Source organism: Scyliorhinus canicula, chromosome 12 (assembly GCF_902713615.1).
Source record: "Scyliorhinus canicula chromosome 12, sScyCan1.1, whole genome shotgun sequence".
Classification (NCBI taxonomy): domain Eukaryota; kingdom Metazoa; phylum Chordata; class Chondrichthyes; order Carcharhiniformes; family Scyliorhinidae; genus Scyliorhinus; species Scyliorhinus canicula.
The window spans coordinates 66050736-66074888 of record NC_052157.1 but is presented as its reverse complement, the minus strand read 5'-3'; the positions used below and the strand labels follow the sequence as shown (position 1 = coordinate 66074888).

At 47.6% G+C, this 24153-nt stretch overlaps 1 protein-coding gene across 13 annotated transcripts in view; it reads left to right on the top strand.

Moving 5' to 3' along the window:
- LOC119974368 overlaps positions 1 to 24153 on the top strand; it is a 60789-nt gene that overhangs the window by 10704 nt on the left and 25932 nt on the right. For 6 of the 13 annotated variants that reach the window (XR_005462498.1, XR_005462497.1, XM_038813144.1 and 3 more), the window contains exons 2-10: positions 4697 to 4792; positions 7358 to 7456; positions 8370 to 8492; positions 10800 to 10907; positions 12618 to 12704; positions 16418 to 16534; positions 17271 to 17372; positions 18825 to 18896; positions 23486 to 23561. Coding sequence is in view for 11 of the 13 variants with exons in the window: in XM_038813144.1 (XP_038669072.1) it covers positions 4702 to 4792; positions 7358 to 7456; positions 8370 to 8492; positions 10800 to 10907; positions 12618 to 12704; positions 16418 to 16534; positions 17271 to 17372; positions 18825 to 18896; positions 23486 to 23561 (875 nt within the window). In the remaining 2 variants the exon portion in view is untranslated. The remainder of the gene's footprint in view (positions 1 to 4696; positions 4793 to 7357; positions 7457 to 8369; positions 8493 to 10799; positions 10908 to 12617; positions 12705 to 16417; positions 16535 to 17270; positions 17373 to 18824; positions 18897 to 23485; positions 23562 to 24153) is intronic. The other 7 variants (XM_038813141.1, XM_038813149.1, XM_038813148.1 and 4 more) reach the window with 7 other exon arrangements.

Sequence of the window (24153 nt, the reverse complement as noted above, 5' to 3'; positions counted from 1 at the left end):
CCCGACATTCAGTTTGAACCCTGAGAACCCTCCAAACCTCCCCAGCAGGCCCATAATCCATCCCATACTCTCCAATGGATACGAAACATACAGCAAGAGGCCATTGGCATAGAGCGACACCCAGTGCTACCTCTGACCCCTACACTCCGCTGAACCGCTAAGAGCCATTGGCCCTATGGCCAGTGCAAACAGTAATGGCGACAGCGAGCACTTCTGCCTTGTATCCCTGTGTCAGTCAAAGCTTCATGAGCTCATATCATTTGTCCTCACACTCGCCCTTGGTACCACATACAGCAGCCGCACCCATGCCACAAATCTCGGCCCAAACCGAAACCTCGATAAAGTACCGCCGCTCCACCCGATTAAAATTCTTTCTCCGCTTCCATGGACACCACAACCTCTGGTACCAGAGCTCCCGACGAACTCATCACCACATTGAACAACTGCCTTATATTACTCGCGAGCTGCCTGCCCTTCACAAAGCCTGTTTGATCTTCTGCAACCACCCCCGGGACACAGTCCTCCATCCTCCCCGCCAACAACGAAGTCAATGCTTTCACATTCGTTTTCAATAGTGATATGGGCTATTCGACCCACATTCACTGGGTCCTTCCCCTTTTTCGGGATTAGTGTGATTACTGCCTGTGTCAACGTCTCCTGCAACTCCCCTATCACCAGTGCTTCATGAAACGCCCCCAACAGATGTGGTGCCAGGTCCGTCGCAAATTCCTTATAAAATTACGCTGGGTACCCCTCCGGCCTAGGGGCCTCCCCGACTTCATACCCCTGATACTATCCAGCGCCTCCCTCAGCCTCGAGGGCTCCTCCAGCGCCTGCCTCTTTGCTTCCTCCACCTGGGGAAATTGCAGCTCGTCCAGAAACTATCCCATGTCCCCCTCCTCTCCCCTGGGTCCGCCTCATACAATCCCTGGTAATACTCCCAAAACGCCTTGTTTATCTTCCCTGGCTCCAACACCACATCCCCAGCCCCAATCTGTATCTTCAATATTTCCGACGCAGCCTGTCTTCACAGCTGGTGCGCCAGCATGCGGCTCGCCTTTTCCCCATACTCGTATTGCACCTCTCTTGCCCTATGCAGTTGCCCGACCACCCTCCCCGTTGTCAGCCTGTCAAACTGCCCCTGCAACGTTTTCCTCCTCGCTAATCCCTCCGCGGTGGGCACTCTCCGAATATTCCCTGTCCACTCCGCTATCTCACTCACTAGACGGTCATGTTTTTCCCTATCCGCACGAGCCTCAAACAAAATAATTTACCCCACCGGACCACTGCCTTCAGTGATTCCCAAAAAATGGCCGCTGACACCTCCCCACTCTAATTCAACTCCACGTAATCCTTAATCGCCGCCGCACCTTATCACAAAAACCTCCATCCACCAACAACCCCGAGTCAAAACTCCACCCCGGCCTCTGCTCTCATCCCGATCTAAACCGAATCTCCAGCCAGTGGGGCGCATGGTCCGAGATAACAATCCCCGCATACTCTGCCCCCTCCACCCCAACCAAAATCTCCCGAGTCACTATAAAGTACTCAATCCTTGAATACATCTTATAGATGTGCGAGAAGAAGGAATACTCCCTCCCTTCTGGGTTCTGAAAGCACCATGGATCCACCATACCCATCCTCTCCATAAACCCTCCCAGATCCCTTGCCATTTGTACCCTACCCATCGACCTGGACCTCGACCTATCAACCCTCGGCTCTAGAACACAGTTAAAATCTCCTCCCAAGGTCAGCTGGTGCCTGGCCAAATCCGGGATAGCTGCCAGCAACCGTCTCATACAACCCACATCATCCCAATTTGGGGCGTACAGATTTAACAACACCACCGGTGCCCCTGTTGCTATCTTTTAATGGCTATAAATATAGTGATTAATAAGGGCGCCTATCTTAATCCTAATTATGAATATTCTTTCAGAGTCGCCAGGTATCTCTCGATACCGCCACAAGGTTCAACCGAATACAGATCAAAGAGCCAATACACCAGTTAGTTGGTTCAAAGTCAATATTTTCTTTATTTACACACAGTATGATTTACTCATGCACAATGACACAACAGGCTAAACTATATCTATCACTAACACCTATACTTAACTTTGGGTGTCCACTTAGGTCAGAGGAACAATGGCCGTTGTTCGGATCTGAGGCTGGTGGGTTCGAAGAGGTAACAGGAGAACAGCTAAGGTCGTCCGTCTGGTAGCGAGCGTTGAACTTGAACTTACTGCTTCTGGTGGTGTAGGTGGAAGGGTCTCTCAGCCTGAGAGCCAAATCCAAGAGAGGGAATACATGGCGAGGGTTCCTTCTTATACTTGGCGGGGCTTCGCATACTTTTAGGCGGGCCTTAAACTTCTCGATCACCGCCATCGATCTGAGCCAATAAAGGGGCGGGTGCCTTGATGGCTGGCCGTGCCCTAAGTAGCCGTTGGCCTTGCTTTGTTTGTGCACTCTTGCTGGGGTAGTGGCGCCGTACTGTCTGAGACAGTATCGGCTACCTGAGCACTAGTTCTTTGTTTCTCAGAGATGGGCCATCAATGTGCAAATCGGCCAAGAGTTTCGGTTCCATCTGCAGTCTGTCTTCTCAAATACACATTCAGGCTCTGTGCCAGCTTGTCACTTTGCATTGTCCATTTTCCCTGTATGCTCTGCGAGTGTCCATTTTATATGCTGAAAGTGGCCATCCCAGATGGCTACACCCCTTCCAATACCCCACTCACAATCACATATCTCCCACCTTGATCCTTCACCTCCTTCACACTCATAAATCCCATTTTTTACTCCATTAAAATAGCCACTCCCCTCGATTTCGAATCAAACCCCGAGTGGAAAAACCTGCCCGACCCACCCCTCCCTTAACCTAATCTGGTCCTTCACACGGAGGTGCGTCTCCTGCAGAAAGACCACCCCCGCTTTCAAGCTCCAGAGGTGTGCGAACACCCGCAACCTTTTAACCGGCCCATTCAGTTGCCGGACATTCCACGTTACCAGCCTTACCGGAAGCTTACACCTCCGATCCCCTCTACTATCTGTCACCTTCCCCACTTAACTCCTGCCTCTTAATTCCACCCTATACCTAGCCCATCCCAGATGGCCCTCTTCTCCGCCCATCGCAGATGGCCCCCTTCTCCGCCCCTGACCATATCATCTCTAACCCCCTGCCATGTCGTAATAATCTCTTCCTCCCCAGGCCACCCCTTTCGGTCTTCTCCCCCACTTCCATTCACCCGCATTAACCGCTAGCATAGCAGCTCCTGTCCAAAGGCATCTCCCAATGACCTCCCCCACCGCACAGCTCAAGAAGGAAGGCTTCCTGGTGATCCTTGCCCACCCAAACAAAGACATCTGAACTCCAGGGAGCCTTCTCAAAAAGCAAACAAACATACGTTAAACACAAACAGACCCATAAAACAGGAGGGGGGGGGAACATCCATCCCCACATGAACTTTCCACCCCTCACAATCCCAACAGTAAACAGCAACCCCCCCCAAAAAAGACGAAAATCCCCCAATCCCTACCCCAACTTTAAACATGCTCCCAACCATTACGAACTGCCAGCACCTGGTCCCCAAGCAATGTCTGCTCAGTTCTCCCCCAGTTTATGCTTCTTATGAAGTCTTCGGCCGCTTCTGGGGTCTCGAAATAATACTCTCAGCCTCCGGTAATTTTGCCGGGTAGAGCACCCCAAACATGCCACCAGTACAGCAATGCCTTGGCCTTGTTGAAGCCTGCCTGCCGTTTTGCCAACTCCGCTCCGATGTCCTGATGATAAATTCGGACCTTATTCCCCTCACAGTTGCAGATACGCTTCTACCTGGCCCATCGCAAAATCTTCTCTTTCTCCACAGTCTCACGATAACCGCCTGCGGCGGCTCCCCAGCTCTAGGCTTCTGCCTCGGGGACCTATGCGCTCGGTCCACTTCAGGCGCCTTTTCTAGCACGTTTTCCGGCACCAGCCCCGCCAGCATCTTCGAGACATACTCGTGGCGCTCACACCGGCCATTCCGTCAGGCAGGCCCATTATTCGCAGGTTCTGCCTTCGAGGTATTCTCCTGCTCCTAAACCTTTGCCCTCAACATTTTACAGAGGTCTTCGAGGAGCCCCGCCTCCGCCTCCAGAGCCACCACACGATCGCAATGGTCCGAGGTCACTCCTTCAATCTCCTGAATCTGCAACCCCTGCACCTCCAAACACTTCTCCACCTATTCCAACAAACTCTTCAGGTGTGCCACAGCTCCTTCGATGGCCTTCAAGCAATCCTCCTCCATTTCCTTCCTCTCCTGCCAGAATGTATCCTTAATAAAAGCCATTAACTGTTCCATCTGGGACCTTCCAGCTTGCATCAGCCGTTCTCCCGCTGCCTTGCTTACACTGGCTGCTACTGCAGTACAGGCCTCCTCCAACTCTTTAGCCTGATCTTCCACTGTCTTCCGCCAGGTTTGATAACCAACAGACATATCACTCCCAGGGGAAACTACTCCTCCAACCTTCGCCAATGCCTTTTCATCAAAATGCCACCCAGTATTGGATAAAAAGAGCTCTTTCTGTGCCTTCACGCAGGAGCTGCCCTGTGTGTGACCACTCAGACCATGACCACCATCGGACGTCCCTGTACTGGGTACTGCTAATTGCCATTTGCACAATACTCCGTCGTCAATTTTTAATTGACATGTGCTTCTTCTAGTTGCAATGGAGTTTACAATGATTCGCTCAAGACTTTACAGTTGGCCACATGTTTCCAGTGATATGCTGGTGAGGAAGGAGAAATGTCTGGATAAATGTAAGTGAGAGCCAGGGTCATTGTTATCGGGTATTTTGGTCCTGGCATTGAGGTTTGGGTTGGGGTTGGGTCCCCAGCACAAGATACATCTGTTTTTAATATCTTATTGTCACAAAGTCACTGCAATGAAGTTACTGTGAAAAGCCCCGAGTCGCGATATTCCGGCGCCTGTTCGGGCACACGGAGGGAGAATTCAGATTACCTAACAGCACGTATTTCAGGAATTGTGGGAGGAAACCGGAGCACCCGGAGGAAACCCACACAGGCACAGGGAGAACGTGCAGACTCCGCACAAACAATGAACCAAGCTGGGAATCGAACCTGGGACCCCGGTGCTGTGAAGCGACAGTGCTAACCACTGTGGTACCATGCCAACCAATGGTTTTGTTGCTGTCAAATAGTTTCTCCTATCTATGACCTGGCCATCAGCATTGGACCTCGGTTGATCTTGGGGTACAGGTTAATAGACTCGAACAGGTTGATATTAAGAAGGAGGATGTGTTAGAAATTTTGAAAAGCATCAGGATAGACAAGTCCCCTGTGCCTGACGGGATGTACCCAAGGTTACTATGGGAAGCGAGGGACGAGATTGCTGTGCCGTTGGCAATGATCTTTGCATCCTCACTCCACTGGAGTAGTACGGATGATTTGAGGGAGGCGAATGTTGTTCCCCTGTTCAAGAAATGGAATAGGGAAATCCCTGGGAATTACAGACCCATCAGTCTTAAGTCTGGGGTGAGCAAAATATTGGAAAGGATTCTGAGATAGGATTTATGATTATTTAGAAAAACATAGTTTGATTAAAGATAGTCAGCATGGCTTTGTGAGGGGCAAGTCATGTCTCAAAAGCCTCATTGACTTATTTGAGGATGTGACAAGACATATTGATGAATGTCAGGCAGTGGATGTGGTGTCTATAGATTCCAATAAGGCATTTGATAAGGTTCCCCATGGTAGGCTCATTCAGACCCAGGTTGATTGGGTTGTAAAGAAGGCGTATGTTGTGCTGGCTTTCATTAACGGGGGGATTGAGTTTAAGAGCCACGAGGTTTTGCTGCAGCTCTATAAAACTCTAGTTAGACCACATATTGGGCGCAATTCTCCGCACTCACGACGTTGCGGAGAATAGCGGGGGTCGTAAAATTTTACGGCCACGCTAGTCTGACGCCCTCCCGCTATTCTCCCCCTCCCACGCCCGACTCCCGATACGAATCGCTGCCGCCGTTTTTTTACGGCCAGCAGCGATTCACAGCTGGCCGATGGGCCGAGTTCCAAGCCCTTTACGGCTGTTTTTACGAACGGCAAACACACCTGGTCTGGCCGTTCGTAAAAACGGCCGTAAAGTGCCGATTTTTAAAACCATGGCACCGATTGGCACAGCAGTACCACGGCTGTGCCAAGGGTGCCATGGGCCCGCGATCGGTGGGCACCGATCGCGGGCAGCGGGTCCGATACCCGCGCACTCTTTGTCCTTCCGCCGCCCCGCTGTATCACTTCGCGGGGCGGCTGAGGGGCATCCCGGCCCGCGCATGCGCGGGTTTCGCACAAATGCGCGATGACGTCATCCAATCCGCGCATGCGCGGCTGACGTCATGTGACGCGTCAGCCGGCGCAAACTCTGGCAAGCGGGCTGAACGAAATTCGTTAAGCCCGCGATGCCGGAGTTTACGGCGGCGGCATGCTAGCCCCGACCGGGGACCAGAATCGGTTCCCGGTCGGGGAGGGGGAGGCTGGCGTCAAACCCGCCCGGATTTGACGCCAGCCTTACGGTTTCTCCCTCTCTGGGAGAATCGAGCCCATAGTGTCCAGTTCTGGTCGCCTCATTATAGGAAGGATGTGGATGCTTTGGAGAGGGTACAGAGGAGATTTACCAGGATGCTGCCTGGACTGGAGGGCATGTCTTGTGAAGAAAGGTTGAGGGAGCTAGGGCTTTTCTCACTGGAGCAAAGGAGGCAGAGAGGTGACTTGATAGAGGTGTGGAAGGTGATAAGAGGCATGGATAGAGTGGATAGCCAGAGACTTTTCCCCATGGTGGAAATGGCTGTCACGAGGGGACATCATTTTAAGGTGATTGGAGGAAGGTATAGGGGAGATGTCAGAGGTAGATTCTTTACACAGAGTGGTGGGTGCGTGGAATGCACTGCCAGCAGAGGTGGTGGAGTCAGAGTCATTCAGGACATTTAAGCGACTCTTAGACAGGCACATGGACAGCAGTAAATTGAAGGGGTGTAGGTTAGGTTGATCTTAGGATAAACGGTTGGCCCAACATAGTGGGCTGAAGAGCCTGTATTGTGCTGTACTGTTCTATGTTCTGTAACCAGTTTCAGATATCTGAAATATAGAAAACAGTAACTTAATAGGGAAACCATGAAAAACATAACAGAACAAGTGTTTACCTAGAATATGGAGCATTGAGAAAATACACAGGATTGAATTTTTAATATATTGTCATTTGAGGGGGGAGGATAGGGAAAATGTCTGTTTCTCTTCCCTCGTATTCACAACCAATAACCATTTATGCAGTCCTCAGCCATTAAATTTCTAATTGACGTGTGATTCTTCCAGTTACAAAGGAGTCTCAGACAATTCGCCCAAGATTTTGCAGCTGGCCGCAAGTTTCCTGCGATCTGAGCCGGGTGAGGAAGGAGAAATATTTGGATAAGTGTAAGTGGAAGTTGGGGGAATTGGTATTGGGTATTCTGGTCTTGGCATCAAGGTTTGGATGGGGCCTGGCTCTGGAGGTTATGGCACTGTTTGTTAAAATGTTGGATAGCCAAGTCCCTGCTATTGGGCGAAATTCTCCCAAAACGGGAGAAATCTTAAAACAGATTCTGGTCCCCCGTCGGGGCTACCAGCCCGACGTCGGAGGCTCCGACAAGTCGGGCTTAACGAAAATCGTTAAGCCCGCTTGCCGGAGTTAGCGCCGGCTGACGCGTCATATGACGTCAGCCGCGCATGCGCAGGTGGGAAGACTCCACCCGCGCATGCGCGGGTGACGTCATCGCGTTTTTGCGCGAAACCCGCGCATGCGCGGGCCGGGTTGCCCCTCAGCCGCCCCGCGTATTGATACTGCGGGGCGGCGGAAGGACAAATAGTGCGCGGGCATCGGGCCCGCTGCCCGCGATCGGTGCCCACCGATCGCGGGCCCATGGCACCAATCGGTGCCATGGTTATTTTTTGCGAGTTTGTCACAACGTTTTTACGAACGGCAGGACCAGGTGTGTTTGCCGTTCGTAAAAAGGTCGTAAAGGGCTGGGACTTTGGCCCTTCTAACAGCTGAGAATCGCTGCCGGCCGTAAAAAAAAGGCGGCAGCGATTCTTGTCGGGATTTCGGCGGGGGGGGGGGGGGGGAGAATAGCGGGAGGGCGTCAAAAAAGTCGGGAAGGCCCTCCCCCTATTCTCCCACCCGTCGTGGGGGGGGGAGAATTTCGCCCATTGTCTTTGGATCGAGTTAGTCTTATGGCACATATCAGTGGGCTAAAATCTACCGTCTTTCTGTCTTGTTTTGTTCCTCTGCTGATCATATGTGCATTGACCAGCCAACAGATTGCTCATTGATGTATATTTCATCCAACAGCTGAGGAGTTCCTGACAGATCCCTGGGGATGGTATAGAAGTTCTGAGTCATTGTCGAGTGAATCACAAGAGTTGAACGTTGCCGGGGTGAGCATGGCGAGGCAGGCAGATGATCTGGAGGATTGTAAGTGAAAACAAAGAGGGTTGTAGTTGTGTTCTGCAAGGTGGAGTTTGTGCAGAAAATTCCTGTAGGTTCTGACACTGCTTTCTATAGTGTTCGATATCTAAGCCCTGGTTGTGGGCTTTGGACCTAGGATGATCCCTCGGCATGGGTTAAATGTGCTGAAGTGAACTTTCTTCATGTAATTCCGCAGATTTCCCTTCAAAGCGAGATCTGGTGACTAGTTGAAAGAGAAAATGCTGGAAAATCTCAGCAGGCCGAGCAGCATCTGCAGGGAGAGAGAAAAAGTCCATTGACTCTTTGTCAAAGCTAACAGACAGAGAAAACGGGAAAAACTTGTACTGTGCAGTGAGAATGAAAGATGATTCATAGCCACAGAAACCCAGGGAAACGGGGTGCGAATGGCCACAGAAACTAAGGGAAAAGAGTGCTAATGGCAGTCCCCAGAGAGAACAAAAGGTGTGAAAGGCCAAACAGGAGAGAAACTAACATCAAAGGGTAAACTGAGACAGATGTAGATGTGGGGGGAGGGGAAGGGGAAGCAAAGAGGAGAAAGGGTAAGGAAAGGTGGATAAGATGGGGGATGGGGTTAAATATATATAAAGAAATACAATGAAAAAATAAATGGTAAAAGACAGTTGAAATGAAATGGGATGAAAACAAATGTGTCGAGGTGGGGTAGAGCTAATCATCTGAAGCTGTTGAATTCGATAGCGAGACTGGAAGGCTGTAGCGTGCCTAACCAGAAGATGAGATGTTGTTCCTCCAGTTTGCGTTGTGCTTCACTGGAACATTGCAGCAGGCCAAGGACAGACATGTGGGCATGGGAGCAGGGTCTTTTGTTAAAATGGCAAGCAACGAGAAGGTAAGGGACCTGAATCCGTAAAGACCGAAGGCGATCACCCAGTCTGCGTTTGGTCTCTCCAATATAGAGGAGACCACATTGGGAGCAGCGAATGCAATAGACCAGTTTGAAAGAAGTGCAAGTGAAACGCTGCTTAACCTGGAATGAATGTTTTGGGCCTGGGATGTTAAGCATGGAAGAGGTAAAGGGGCAGGTGTTACACCTTCTGCGTTTGCATGGGAAGGTGCCATGGGTGTTGGGAGAGGTACTGGGTATGGTGGAGGAGTGACTAGATTGTCTCGGAGGGAACGGTCTCTGCGGAATTCTGACAGGGAGTGAAGGGAAGATGTGTTTGGTGGTGGCATCACGCCTTCAATCTGTGCGCATTCAGGACACTAATCTTCCCGTTGTTTGGCATTTTAACAAAAGACCCTGCTCCCATGCTCACATGTCTGTCCTTGGCCTGCTGCAATGTTCCAGTGAAGCTCAACGCAAACTGGAGGAACAACATCTCATCTTCCGGTTAGGCACGCTACAGCCTTCTGGTCTCAACATCGAATTCAATAACTTCAGATGATTAGCTCTACCCCACCTCGACCCATTTGTTTTCATCCCATTTCATTTTAACTGTCTTTTACCATTTCTTTCTTTCTTAATATATATTTAACGCCCCTCCCCATCTTATCCACCTTTCCTTACCCTTTCTCCCCTCTCCCCACATCTACATCTATCACAGTTTACCCTCTGATGTTAGTTTCTCTGTAGTTTGGCCTTTCAGACCTTTTGTTTTCTCTGAGGACTGCCATTAGCATTCCTTCCCCTTGGTATCTGTGGCCATTAGCACCCTGTTTCCCTAGGTTTCTGTGGCTATGAATCATCTTTCATTCTCACTCCACAGTATTAATATTTCCCACTTTCTCTGTCTGTTAGCTTTGACAAAGAGTCATTGGACTCGAAACGTTAGCTCTTTTCTCTCCCTACTGATGCAGCCAGACCTGCTGAGATTTTCCAGCATTTTCTCTTGTTTCAGATTCCAGCATCCGCAGTAATTTGCTTTTATCTGGTGACTAGTCACCCATTGCAATCAAACTCAATGGCAGGTCTCTCCATCATGATCCCACCTGACAGTAATCCTCCCCAGCTCATTCTGTGCCTCTAGCTGTCAACAACTATTTTTGCAGTTTCTTCGGGAAGTGGTGAGTTGTTTCCATCCTGGTTTCGACCACGAAGCTTGAGAGAATCCGGAAAAGGAACAGGTGAAGTTAATGAAGGTGTCACTTCCGGAAAACACAATATAGGAAATACTTGTGCAGAATAGAGTCCTGATAAAATGTACCGAATATAATTCTCAATGTACTGTCCATAGAGTGATAGAAAATTTGCTATTTGTCACCCCTGCCCACCCACCTCACTGCTGTCGACTGTCCGCACATCCCCCAGTTCTAATTGACATGTGCTTCTTTCAGTTTTACAGATTAGCCAGACACCTCTCCTTCGTAAGGGCCGAATTCCCCAGTTGCTGCAAGAGTTAAAATGTGAGACTGAGAGGAAAGAACAGGACACTCTCTGCAATGGTAAGAGAACAGCAAGCCCAGGTTTCAGTCCCAGGACACTGGGCCGGGCCCACAGGTCAGGGTTGGATCAGGCTCCAATGCAGGAAATTCCATTTGGACTCGCCGCTTGTTTTTAAATTCAGTACTGGATATCAATGGTTCTGATGTAGGCATTGGACTGGGATGAATTCCCAAGCTCTTGCTGTGTCTCCTCTGGAGTTGCCAATGTGGCAGTTGCAGTTTCTTTGGAAGGATTCCCACCCTGGTTTCAGCAGCTCTGAAATGGTAAAGTGTGAGTGAGAATCAGGAAAAGGATCAACAGGACAGTTGGTGATAAAGACTGTCCTGATCCACAATGTGCCTCTTCCCAGAGTGTGGGTTACAGTTGCAGTAAATATTTCTACACACAATAGTGGAGGCACGTTTAATGTTGTGGACAATACAGAAACGGTACACCCACTCCAGCAGGGAAAGTGGCCTCTCGATATCCCCACCTGCTCTCAAGCGGATTGATATCCAATGTCAGACACCTGAAATATAAATAACGGTGACTTTGGAGGGAAATCAGGAAAACACAATACAAGTGTTTACCCAGAATATAGAGTGCTAATAAAATGGACAGGATTGAGTTTCCAATATACTGCTCGAGGGATAGGATGTGCTGCACCCCTTCCAAAGCCTAGCCAACATGTTTGTGATTGCTGTTGTGTTTCTTTCAATAGCGGGGGAGTTTCTGATGGACAATCTGGAGACAGACAGCTGTTCTGAGTTATCAAGTCAACCACAATCGTTGAATGAAGCGGACATGAGCTCCAAGAGGGATGCAAACTCTCTAGATCACTAAGTGAGAGAAAGGAGAGCTATCCTCTGGGTCCCGAGAGTATGGACTCTAGAATGGGGCTGGAACCTCTAGGCAGATGACCCTTGTGGGTTAGGATGTTGTTTCTTGTGGTCCGAGATAAACATAGGTTTGCTGATAGCTTCTGACCTGAGACAACCCCTAAGTGCAGGGGCCCAGTGGGTTAGGAAACTCCAACTTTTTAAAATTCCATGAGTATCTCGTCTCGATGTAACGTTTTATCGAGTCTCCTGTCCTGGCCCGACAAGCCTCCATCCCTGTCCCCCAGTCCTGTTGTGACCCAGTGATTGGTCATCCCATATCGAGCAGTCAACAACAGTTGTTGCAGTTTCTTTGGGAGGGGCAAGTAATCAGTACTGGTTTGTGTTCTGAAGCAGTAAAGAGTGACTGAGAATCAAGATAAGGATCAACAGGACAGATCAAGATAATGACTACCCTCGCCCACACTGCACTTCTTGTCAGGGTGTGGGTTACAGTTGGGGTTATTGTTTCTAAACACAACAGTTTAGATCAGTTTAATGTAACAGCTGGAGTTAATGTTGGGGTCGACACAGAACTATACATTCAGTCCGGAAGAAAAGAAGGGCTCTGGAAACTCCTGCGAGCTTTCAAGCTGATAATCACTGACTACCACTGTATACCACTATCAAATATCTGAAACATAGGGAACAGTAACGTAAGAGGGAAGTCAAGAAAAATACAAGAGAGCAAGTCTTTCCTCATACTAGAACGTGCTGGCCAAATTCACAGCATAGAATTCCTAATATATTGTCATTGGAGATATAAACCACCTGCCTTGTTCCTTACAACTGGCAAGTATTTCCACATTACCCAAACAAAGGCATTTAATTGACATGTACTTCTTCCATTAGCAGATGGTAGTTGTGATTCGAGCTGGTGGAAAGTGTTGAGCGATTCAGATGACAGCTCAGAAGGCAACATAGAAAATGTGAATGAATGTAAGTAAGAGAAAGAGCAATTGTAATGGAACTCTGGGTCCCACCTGCAGGAACCTCCTGTAGATTCTGACCCTTTTTGATATAGTATTGAATATCTACGGCTTGGCTGTCAGTTTTGAATCTGGGAACAACTCCTTGATGCTGAAGGGTTCCTCTGTCAGGTTTCGTTGACTTCTCACAGTGGCAGGTCTCACTGTGCTGCAGGTCCAAATAATAATCCATCACAGCTCCTGCTGTGTCACCTCTCAATTACCAACAGTAGTTGTTGCAGTTTCATTGGAAAGACATGAGCAGTTACAATCCTGACTTCAGGTGTTACAACACCAGAGAGAATGAGAAACAGGATTAACAAGAAATGTCAATATTGTAAGGGTGCTGCCTGATGATTCCCTTATTTCCTCTTTTTTTACTTTTTTGCTATTATCATTGTGATCCATGGATGCTTAATGGACATGTATCTTTAAGTCAAGCCGCATAAAGGATGAGGAATTCAAAAAGTTGCAACATGGTATATGGTGCTAGCTTTTGAGGAGCATAACTCAGACTTTGTGGCACCTGAGAGACAGGGTGGCACTCTATTCAATTGGTTGGCTGATGGCCAATAAATTGGCCAAAAGACTGTATTCTGCCCGAAAACAGGTGCTGATTAGATCCTGCCTGAGTAGAATGATTTCCAGTGACATACAGAAAGCAGAGTTGGAGACCTGGATGCTGAGAGACAAGGACCTGTTTTTTCTCTCCATGTTTTTTCCAGAAAAGCTAGTGAAAATCATCAAAGACTGGGAAAGAGAGGCCTCAACTTGAGAGCCTGGTTTGAAGGAAGGTGTGCTTAAACACAACCATCTGAAACAAAGACTCTTTATCTTTTATTTATTATTTCACCCCTCTCTTCCCTTCTATGTTTGTTTGTCTGTGTCTATGTGTGTATAGAGGGTGGGGACAAGTAAAAGTGGGAATTAGATAATAGTTAACCAGTTGTATTTGCTGCATATTTCATTATAGCTCGTGATATAAATAAAAATTAATTATGTTTAAATTTATAAACCTGGTGATTGTAATTATTGGGCAACCAAGGGCCAAAGAATTTGGGTATTTTTCTAAGAATTATTGGTTAATTCAATTGCGTTGCCACACCAGGTCAAGGGGGCTGGAATTGACCGTGCCCTAGCCCAGGGGTCTTGACAATATACTGACCATATTCTTGCACATTGTGCACTCTGTTAGCGTATGGGTTACTGTTCGGGTAAAGGTTTCACAAAATAGGGCAGGTTTAATGGAGAATGCAGAGGTGGAAGCTGGGTGACAACACAGAATCGTCAAGTCAGGTCCGTCACGGTGGGGCAGTTGTTAGCTCTGCTGCCTCACGGCGCCGAGGACCCGGGTTTGATCCTGGCCCCGAGTCACTGTCCGTATGGAGTTTTCACATTCTTCCCGTGTCTGTGTGGGTCTCATCCCCACATCCTTTAGTAGCTCGCAGCCTGAATCACACAGGCTGCTAGCTGCTAAATTCTCAAAGACAGAAAACCAGTGTTGAAAAACCAGTTGCTTCAGCTCAAGACTGTCTACAGGTGAGTATTCAAGAACCAATACTATAATTATAGGGAGGCTGGAGTCCCACAAAAATACAATTGATCATTATGCAGTGTAGCCATCTGGGATGGCCACTTACAACAAGTAACATGGACACTTGCAAAGCATAATGGGAAATATGGACAACAGAAGATAGAGACAGGAACCGAGCCTGAATGTATATTTGTGAACACAGAATGTAGACAGCATCGAAACTCTTAGCCGATTTACATATTGATGTCCCGTCTCCGCATGACAAAGGCTGGTGCTCAGGTATCCAATACAGTCCCAGACATTTCGGCACCACTCCCCTCAGTAAGACACGCCCAGCCATCAAGGCACCCGCTCCTTTATTGGCTCAGATCGAAGGCAGTGATCGAGAACTGCCCAATTAATTGGACCCAAGCTTAAGGACCGCCCAAAAGCGCGTGAAGCCCCCCAGGGATAAAAAGGAACACCGCCATGTGTTCGGCCTCTCTTGGACCCGGCTTTCAGCGATCAAGGCCATCCAGTTGCAACAACACCACCAGAAGCAAGTTCAAGTTCAACGCTCGCTACCAGACAGATGATCCTAGCTGTATCCCTGTTATCTCTCCGGACCCAATAGATCCAGATTCGAACAAAGGCCACTGTTCTTCTGACCTAAGCCAGGTACCCAAAGTACAGGTTGTGATAGTAATAGGAGTAATTTAGCTTGTAGTGTTTATCTTGCATGAGTAAGTTAAACTTGTGTGTAAATAAAATACCATTGACCTTCAACTAACTAACTGGTTGTTTGGCTCTTTGATCGATATTCAGTTGAACCTTGTGGCGGTATCAATTGATACCTGGCGACTCTGAAAGCACATCATATTCATAATTATATTAATAAAGGCCACCTTATTGACTGCAATATTAAAAGCAAGTAAAAGATAGCAACAGCAGCTGCAGCTCGTGTGTGTTCACTAACACACGGAATAATGGGGAAGGAAGTATGGTACACCACTGGTGAGACATATGTCTAACAGTTATTAAATAAGTAGAGACAAATATGTGCTTGACGATATTATAATTAAACATATATGCCCTGATTATGATTGGTTAATTATACTCTTGTGTTATACATTATGTAACCCTGATTATTAGTTTTGAATGGATACAGATGATTCCTACACCAATGTGTGTAGAAGTCAATATTTTTCCCGCTTCTGGACTGTGGTAGAAAGATTCAACAACGCTCATTATGGAAAAATAACAAGACTTTATTTACGAACAGATTGCATGCAGTAATGGCTGAAACTTGGGGTCAGAGAGCAGTTAGTATTACTGCTTATTCTTTCCTAAGTTTGCGCTTTCACAGAGAATCAGCTCCGTATTTATACATTATCAGTATCAGGATTACGTGACTACAGCTTAGTCAGGAATTCGATCAGAAGTATAAACATAAGCAATATCATAAAACCGGTGTCACCTTGCTGACCTTCCAGGACTCTTTGTCTCATCACTCATATCATCTTGTCCTTTGATGGAATATTAAAATGTCGGAGGAGACTTGTTCCTTCCTGACCTTATCTCGTCTTATTTAGACTGCCTTGGGTTATAATGAGTTTGTCTTATCAGAAGTTGCGGAGGTCAGGCATTTCGGAACGGCTTGACCTTCTCCAATCTTATTCAAGCTTTAAGTCATGCAAAGTCAGCTTTTCTTACATTGTGACAAGTAGTTGACCAGTTTTCCCATCATGCCATTACTTATTTCGTACAACATCACATGAGCTCTTTTGATTGGTATATGCTAATTTATTGTAATCATATCTAGAGTATAACTCTTCCTGTACGCCTTGAATCAGGGCAGTCTGGCGTGCCCAACTTGGAATGTCAGCAGCCCATGCTATAGCTGTAGTAAAGGCCTTGAGCCTTCGTCTGGTTTCTCGTGAGCGGAGTACACTTTAGCCAAATAGTTGTATTATTTCGCCTCTCAGGAGGGAAATCATGAAAGCACAATCCAAGTTTTTACCCAGAATAGAGTACTGATAAAATGCTCAGGATAGAATTCGCAATATACTGTCGTTCGAGAGATTGAAAAGTACTTTGTTTTGTACAACTGCCAACTATTTTCATGTTACCCATACAAAAGGATTTTAATTGACCTGTGCTTCGTCCTTTAGCAGATGGATTTCTGACAGGTTCCTTGAGACGACATGGCAGTAGTGAGTCAAGCTGGTGGAAAGTGTTGACCGATTCAGATATCAGCTCAGAAGGCAATGTGGAAAATGTGGATGAATGTAAGTAAGAGCAGGAGGAGTGGTTGTGGGACTCTGCGATGGGGCTAAGATGCATGCCTCAGAGCTCTGAAAGGTCCCACCTGCAAGAAACTCCTCTGTATTCTGACCCTGTTTGATATAGAGTTAGATACCTACAGCCTGACTGTCTGCTTTGGGTCTGGGAGTGACTCCTCAACGCAAGGGCTCAATGTGCTGAGAAACTCCTCTATCAGGTTCCATGGACCTCCCATCTTGGTCTCACCTGGTTCGGCTGTCACTGTCCCACTGTGATGCAGAGCTGGGCCTGCTGGTTCTGCTATGACATGGCCCTGGACCTCTATTGTCCTGCCATGACTCGTAGTGGGCAGCCCCTGTCTCGACATGGCCTGGTGTTGGGTCTATCTCATCAAATCCTAATGAAGCACAGAACCCAGTCGGTTGCTGGGAGAGAAGGGCAACTGTAATAACTCTTGTGGGCTCTCGGGCTGATTAATATAGTGTCAGATATATGAAATTTGGAAAATAGTGACTGAGTAGGGAGATCAGGAAAAACACTAGAGCTAGCGTTTCCCCAGAATAGAGAGTGCTGAGAAAATGCACAGAATAGAATTTCCAATATACTGTCCTTGAAGGGGTGGAAATACTGCCCTGTTTGTCTCTCCCTCCCTATTACTGTTAATGAGCAGTAGCAGAGAACTAATGAGCATTTGCACAATACCCAGCCATCAGGTTTCTGATTGACATGTGCTTCTTCCAGTTACAGAGGATCTTCAGATGATTCCCTCAATATTGCGCATAAAGCCACACGAGCTGAGTGATATGGGGGTGAGAGTGATAAAGGAAAATAATTCGGTTGAAGGTAAGTGAGGCTAGAATCCTGGTGCAGGATACTCCTGTTGATTTTTTCACTGTCTGAAAGTCTCTTATACCTGTGCTTTGGATCTTGGGGCACTGGGTCTCAATGGGCTGAAGCCTCCCTCTTTCGGTCATCCCAGCCTGAGCTAGTAACGGCTTTCCCCCACCGTCCCAGTGTTAGCCAGAGACTGGTCACCTCGCATCTCAACCTGAGACAGCAACAAAGAGTTCTTGCTGTGTCTCTTCTCCAGCTGTTACAGTTTTGGTTCCCATTCTGGTTTCAGTTTCTCTGGAGCAGTAGAATAAAAGGGAATTGTAGTGATTTCTGTATGTGCATGTACATAAGGGGTTAATGTGTAATCAGCATCACATGATCATTAGAGGGCCGGACCAACAGGGGTATAAAAGAAACCACATTGGGTCTCTCTCACTCTCTCTTGGGTGTACTGTGACCAGGGCAGTATCAGATTAGTTCAGATGTTTAGTGGAGTTAAGTGTAGTTACTGTAGTTAGATCTTGTTAACCTTATCACTAGTATCAAAGTTAAAGTAAAGAACTCATGCAATTATTGTTATAATTACTCAATAAGCCTTTTGTTACTACTGGACAAGTTTGAGTCTTCATCGAGATTCAGAAGACATCATAATTAACCAAGGTTTGAGTAACACATATTACACTCCGAAGTATATCAAGACACACAGAGAAGTGTAATAAAAGATAATACAGGAGTGTAATAAAAGAGGAATGACAGGACAGGTCGTAGTTACAACTATCTTGGTCCACGGGTGTGCCTCTTCCCAGAGAGTAGGTTACCGTTGGGAGGAAATTTTGCACACCCTGAGGTGTGAACAGATTTAATATGGCAGCTGGAGGTTAAAGTTGGGGAATAAAACAGAACTGTACAACCAGTCAGCGACCTTCCAGAGAGCAGGAGGATTCTGGAAACACTTACAGGCCCTCCACTATTATATTTTTTCTTTATTCATTCATGAAATGTGAACATTGCTGTCAAGTCCAGCATTTTGTTCAAACAGTGTGGCTTTCAAGGCCAATTTAGAGGATAGTTAGAGTCAACCACAATGCTCTGGGTCTGGTTTCACATGTAAGCCAGACTAGGGAAGGTGGCAAATTTCTTAGTTTGCCAGATTTTTACAATGACAGTTGTCATGGTCACCAACACTGAGACTTTAACATTAACCTGGGCCTCCGGATTACTATTCCAGTAACAGTGCCACTCGGCCACCATTTCCTCTCATGTCAGATATCTGAAGTATAGATAACTGTGACTTAGGAAGGAAATCATGAAAACACTATGGAGAGTGGTGACGAAGTAGACAGGATAGAATTCCCAATATACCTTTGCTGAAGGGGCAGAATATTTGCCTTGTTCTCTATAACTGCCAACTGTTTCCACATTTCCCAACGAACAGCTTTCTAATTGCCCTGTTTCTGACAGATTCAAGTTGGGGGGAAGAGTCAACTGATTCAGAGTTCAGATCGAATAACAAGACGGAACATCTGGATAAACGTAAGTGAGAGCAAAAAGGTGCTGTTGTGGGGAGGGTCTGTGCCATAGTTCCCTTGGACTGGGCCCTATTGCAGGAAGCTCTTGTGTTGTCACATGGTTTGATAAAGTGTCAATTATCTGCAGTGTTGACAGTAAAAGTTTTCTTTTCAATGGTAACCCCAAGGATGCTGAGGGAGTCATTTATGGTAATGCCGTTGAATGGCAAGGGGAGACCTTCTTGTTGGAGATGGCCATTGCCTGACATTTGTGTGGCATGAATGTTACTTGCCAGCTCAAGCCTGGATATTGACCTGAATAGGTCTTATGCATTTAGAATCGTTAGAATCCCTACAGTGCAGAAGGAGGCCGTCCGGCAAGTCTGCACTGACCCTCCGAAAGAGCACCCTACCCAGGTCCAGACCCCTGCCTTCTCCCCATAAACCCACCTAACCTGCACATCTTAGGACTGTGGAGGAAAGCAGAGCACCCAGAGGAAACCCACGCAGGCATTTGGAGGAAGTGCAAACTCCACACTGACAGTCACGCAAGGCTGGAATTGAATCTAGCTCCCTGTGAGGCAGCAGTGTTAACCACTGTGGACACATACCGCGTCAGTATCTATGGACTTGCAAATATAGCCTTCAGAACTGACATTGTCAGATGCAGAGAAGAGTATTTATCCTCTTGACTACTGTCCCCACACTATTTCTACATTCCTTCTCTCCTCTTGAATGACCCCACTATCACGGTGCTGCAGCCTGCCCCTGCTCTCATTTGGACAGGCTGCAAGAGCCTCAAATCAGTTGGACAAGTCCAAGGCTGGGGCACCTCCCATATTCGTCTTGCTCGTAACCACAAGGATGAATTCCTGAGCATTCATTCTTCATGAGACATCCAAAAACTGCACTCTACACTCATTGTTTCTACAACTGCAGTTGAAACAAAGAGTTCCCTAAACTCAGTCTTCCAGTAGCTCCTCTGCTAAACTAACACTTTACCGAGCCTTATAACAGATTATTCCATTAACTACTACTTCAAAAGCCTTGTAGATTTCCTCTGCAAATTTCCTGTCATCTCTCTCTGGCACACACTGAATTTCCATGTCAGATTTTCCATGACAGATGCAACCAAAGCGGATTTCCCAACAATTCCCCCCAAATTTTTGGTTGGCTCACAATATGAGAATCTCAGTGAAACTTTGTCTTTCTCATGAGGGTTTCCAATCTCCGCACTTGAAAATGTTGCCTTTAATTCTTTCCAAAAGATGCTCGCAGTCAAACAGTTTCAATCATGCCTCACAGGATTTCAGTCTCCTCTTCTGCGATTGCTTTCCCCTAGATTTCATGAGTGTCTTGAAGTACCACCATCCAAATGCAGTATTGCATCTTTGGCAGTCCCAAGCAGAACACCACTGCTTCAAAGGGGTACCTTTGCCCCAACAGCCTGCAGCACTGAATCACCAACCTTCAACTGCCTTCTCAGATCTTCAGGGCTTCTCTCAAATCCACTCCAACTCAAGTCTGTCCACTGCAGCTCTTTCTTGAAATCTGAGCCTGTTTCTATGCTCCTTTCTTTTGGCCTAATTTATCCTGATCCTTGTCTTTGTTCCTTATCTGGGACTTTCTTCTGGGACCTCACCTCTCCCTGTCCCCCCTCTTTTGGGACCTTCTCCCTCTCCCCTCCCATTTCCTACTCCCTGGTACACCTACTTGGTAATGATGCTCCAGTTCAGGTCATCTGACCTGCTTTTTTCATGCTATTTGCCCTTCCTTGCTTCTGTACAAAACCAGTTCCTGGAAACAAGTTGATTTATTGTCCACACTATAAAGACCCGGGAGGCCGAGAAGTAGGGTGAATACTGGTTTCTTCACGGTCAGATCTGCGATAAATACACACATGGTATTAGTCCAATTCTGGACTACCAGCATGCCGGTTCCTGCCCGGGTCGGCCTGAATAAGAGATTATTATGAGCCCCAGCTGGATGGGCCTTGGCTCACGAGCGTGAAAGCTCATATTCCACGAGTCCCCTACCACTCCCCACATGTCCTAAAGTTCATCTTCGGTAACAATCTGAGGAGGCTTCTTTGCACGCTGTTGTGTTATCGCCTTTTCCGAGACGACTGATGGAGGGACACTGCCGGGGTGTGAATTCGACCATGGCATCGTTCATGAGTGTGGACACTTTGGTATCCATCTTCAAGCTTAAGTCATCATCATTCTGACAGTCTGGTCCTTGGACCACAGTAGGTTGTACTCCTTGACTACTGAGAGGTCCCATAGGTGGCGGAGGTACTGACGTCCCTGGTGGGGCTTTCTCAGAGGCTGTCTCTCTGCCTTTAAGGTGGTCCACATGTTTACGCAAGGTCTCCCCTTGGGTTCTGACCATGTACGATACGGGCCGTTTTATCCCACATGATCCCCAGGAGCCAATGGGCACCGTCTTCAAAATTGCGGACATCTTCAACATACCCCATTTGGAAACCTCTCCCTGGCTTCCTGTGCTTGTGATATTTCTTCTGACTAACTTGTTTAAACTCTATCTTTGTGCCAAGACTTAGGAAAATCAGACGCAAGTGAGTTTGGAGGTGCCAGCCCATCAGCAGCTCTGCTATTGCTACCCCTGTCGTGACATGGGGCATGGCCCTGTAATGAAAAAGGAACCTTGGCAGTGGTGTACCCAGGGAGCCCGCTGTCTGCTTCTGTATGCCGCGCTTAAAATTCTGTGCTGCTCAATCTGCCAAGCTGCTTGAGGATGGATGGTAAGGGGCAGTCTGGATGTGGCTTACCTTGTTGGCCCGCAGAAACATTAAGAACTCCTCGCTTGTGAACAGGCTCCTGTTATCTGTAACCAGTACCTCTGGTATCCCATGGGTACTAAACAAGCATCGTAATTTGTCAATAGTGGCTCATGTGGTGGTGGAGGACATCCTTTGCACCTCCAGCCACTAGAGTGGGCGTCTAAAAGGATAACTACATAGTCAGCAGTATAGACTCTTGGCAACGCCGCAGGATGACCATGTGGGCTCCTCATAGGAGAATGCCATCTTCCACACATGGCTCCTGCTACTTCACAACGTAGGGCTGATGGGGGCTTACCCTGTAATCCACCATGCAAAATAACGCGGCTAAGTTTTGCCAATGTGTGATCTCTGACTCCATGTGTGAATCTGTGCGGCTGTTACTGGCAGAGTATCCATGAAATTTAAGAGTTGCCACAACTTTGTCTGCCAATCTGGCCTTCGTATCATGCAGGTTTAATGGTAAAATTACAGTCCAACTGCATCATGTCATTCTCCTCGGGGTGGGCCACGTGCAAGGCCCTGGTTTGAGGCGACCGTATCATCTGTCCAGGCTGACATGTTTTTTTTCTGATTCTGGCGGCTTTGGTTGCCATGTGTTCTGCAACCACAGGCTTGGAAATGTTGCCGGTACTCCTGTCATCCTCTGGGGAGGTGTCACATGGTTTGTGGTGGCCCTTGCCCATTTGAGTCCTATTACGCCACTCTGAGCAAGTTCACAGTCAATTCCAACCCCTCATGCCCCGGAATCACAATGCAAGTGAATTAATCAATAATTCTCATTCAAATTCCCTAAATCTTTGGCCCTTGGATGGCCAGTAATTACAGTCACCAGGTTTGTAAGTTGAAAGACAATTACTGTTTATTTATAACGCGAATAAAAATTAAACATGCAGTAATTACAACTGGATAACAAGCAAGCTAACCTCCTACTCTCTTTAACTGTCTCACTCTCTACCGACACACTCACACACAGGCATACAAACACCGAGGGATAGAAAGGGGTAACAAATATTAAGGATTCCGGTCAAAAGAAGAGTTGTTCAGTGCACTCTTCATACTATGAGTGTGGTTTTGTGGTTTACAGTCTCTGGCCACAACCCGCAATGATCTTTTTTGCAGTTCAGCAATATATCGTACTCACAGATTTTCTAGGAGAAGCTCTGGCTTCACAGCCACTTGTCTGCAGAAAGTGTGTGATCAGGTTCTGGATCTTCATGTCAACCTTTTCTGCAGAGAGAGAGAGAGAGTTATCAGATTCTCACAGTGGCCTTTTGGTGAGAATTAACTGGATATTTCTGGAGTGAGTTGGTTTGGCTCCTCCATCCAGCCTGCAGAACCAAAAAAGTGAAACAAACTCAAGTCTTGTACAATGAGAAACATGTCAAGGATTTGCCCTAAGGCGGTAAATACACACACACACTATTGGTCCCATTTGAGACTACCAACATGCCGGTCCTTGCCTGTGCCTCCGCCTACTAGCGGGGAAGCTCTTATTCTATTAGTGCTTCAGGGATATCAATTAGGGTATCCCCATGGGATGGGGAGGAGGGGGGGGAGTTAGTTATTACATGTTCATTATTGGATTTCTAGTGGCACTTTGAATGCTGACGTATGAGTTTATACGTTTGCAACTTTACGCTTTTTCTGCATTCCACTAATATTTTATGAAGTATAATTTTCACGTACTGGCCTCCCCGAACAGGCGCCGGAATATGGCGACTAGGGGCTTTTCACAATAACTTCATGAAGCCTGCTTGTGACAATAAGCGATTATTATTCTTATTTAATGCAATCGATTTCAATTTCAGATTTATCAAAGCAGAAATACCCACGTGCTTCATATTCAAGGCGCCATGTTGTTCATCGTTTATCTATCGACCAGAGGTAAGGGGTGGGATTCTCCTGTCTCCGACGCCAAAATCACGTTCAGCGATCGGCCGTAGAATCCCCGTTGGCGACAGAATCGGGGGCAGTGGCACTTTTGCAATTCTCCGCCCCCTCCAAAGTGGCATACTCGCAGAGTACGCTGCACGCTGTCGGGATGGTCTCAGGACGTTACATCAGGCCCTTCCCTGATGCTTCGCCCCCGATGGACCGAGTTCCCGATGGCATTCGGCATAGCGTGCTGTATTTTTTTTGGGAAACCGGCGTCGCGGCTGCCGACTAAGTCCAGCGCCGCCACAGTCGGGGGAGGAGCCGATCCACGGTCGGGCCGGGCTTTGGCGGGGGCTGTGGGCACTGGTGGGGGGTGGTCCGGGGTGGCGAGCCTAGCCAAAGGGGAGCACTATTTGGCAGGCCGGGTCCGCACGCGGCCGGCACCATGTTAAGGCGCGGCCACTGTAAGCCGACGCCGTGCGCATGTGCAGCTACGAACCCAGCAATTCTCCAGCCATATCCGCAGCTAGAGCCGTGGGTTCTACTCTACATGCGTGCTAGCCCCCCCCCCACCAGATGGAGTTTTGTGCAGAAAACGCCA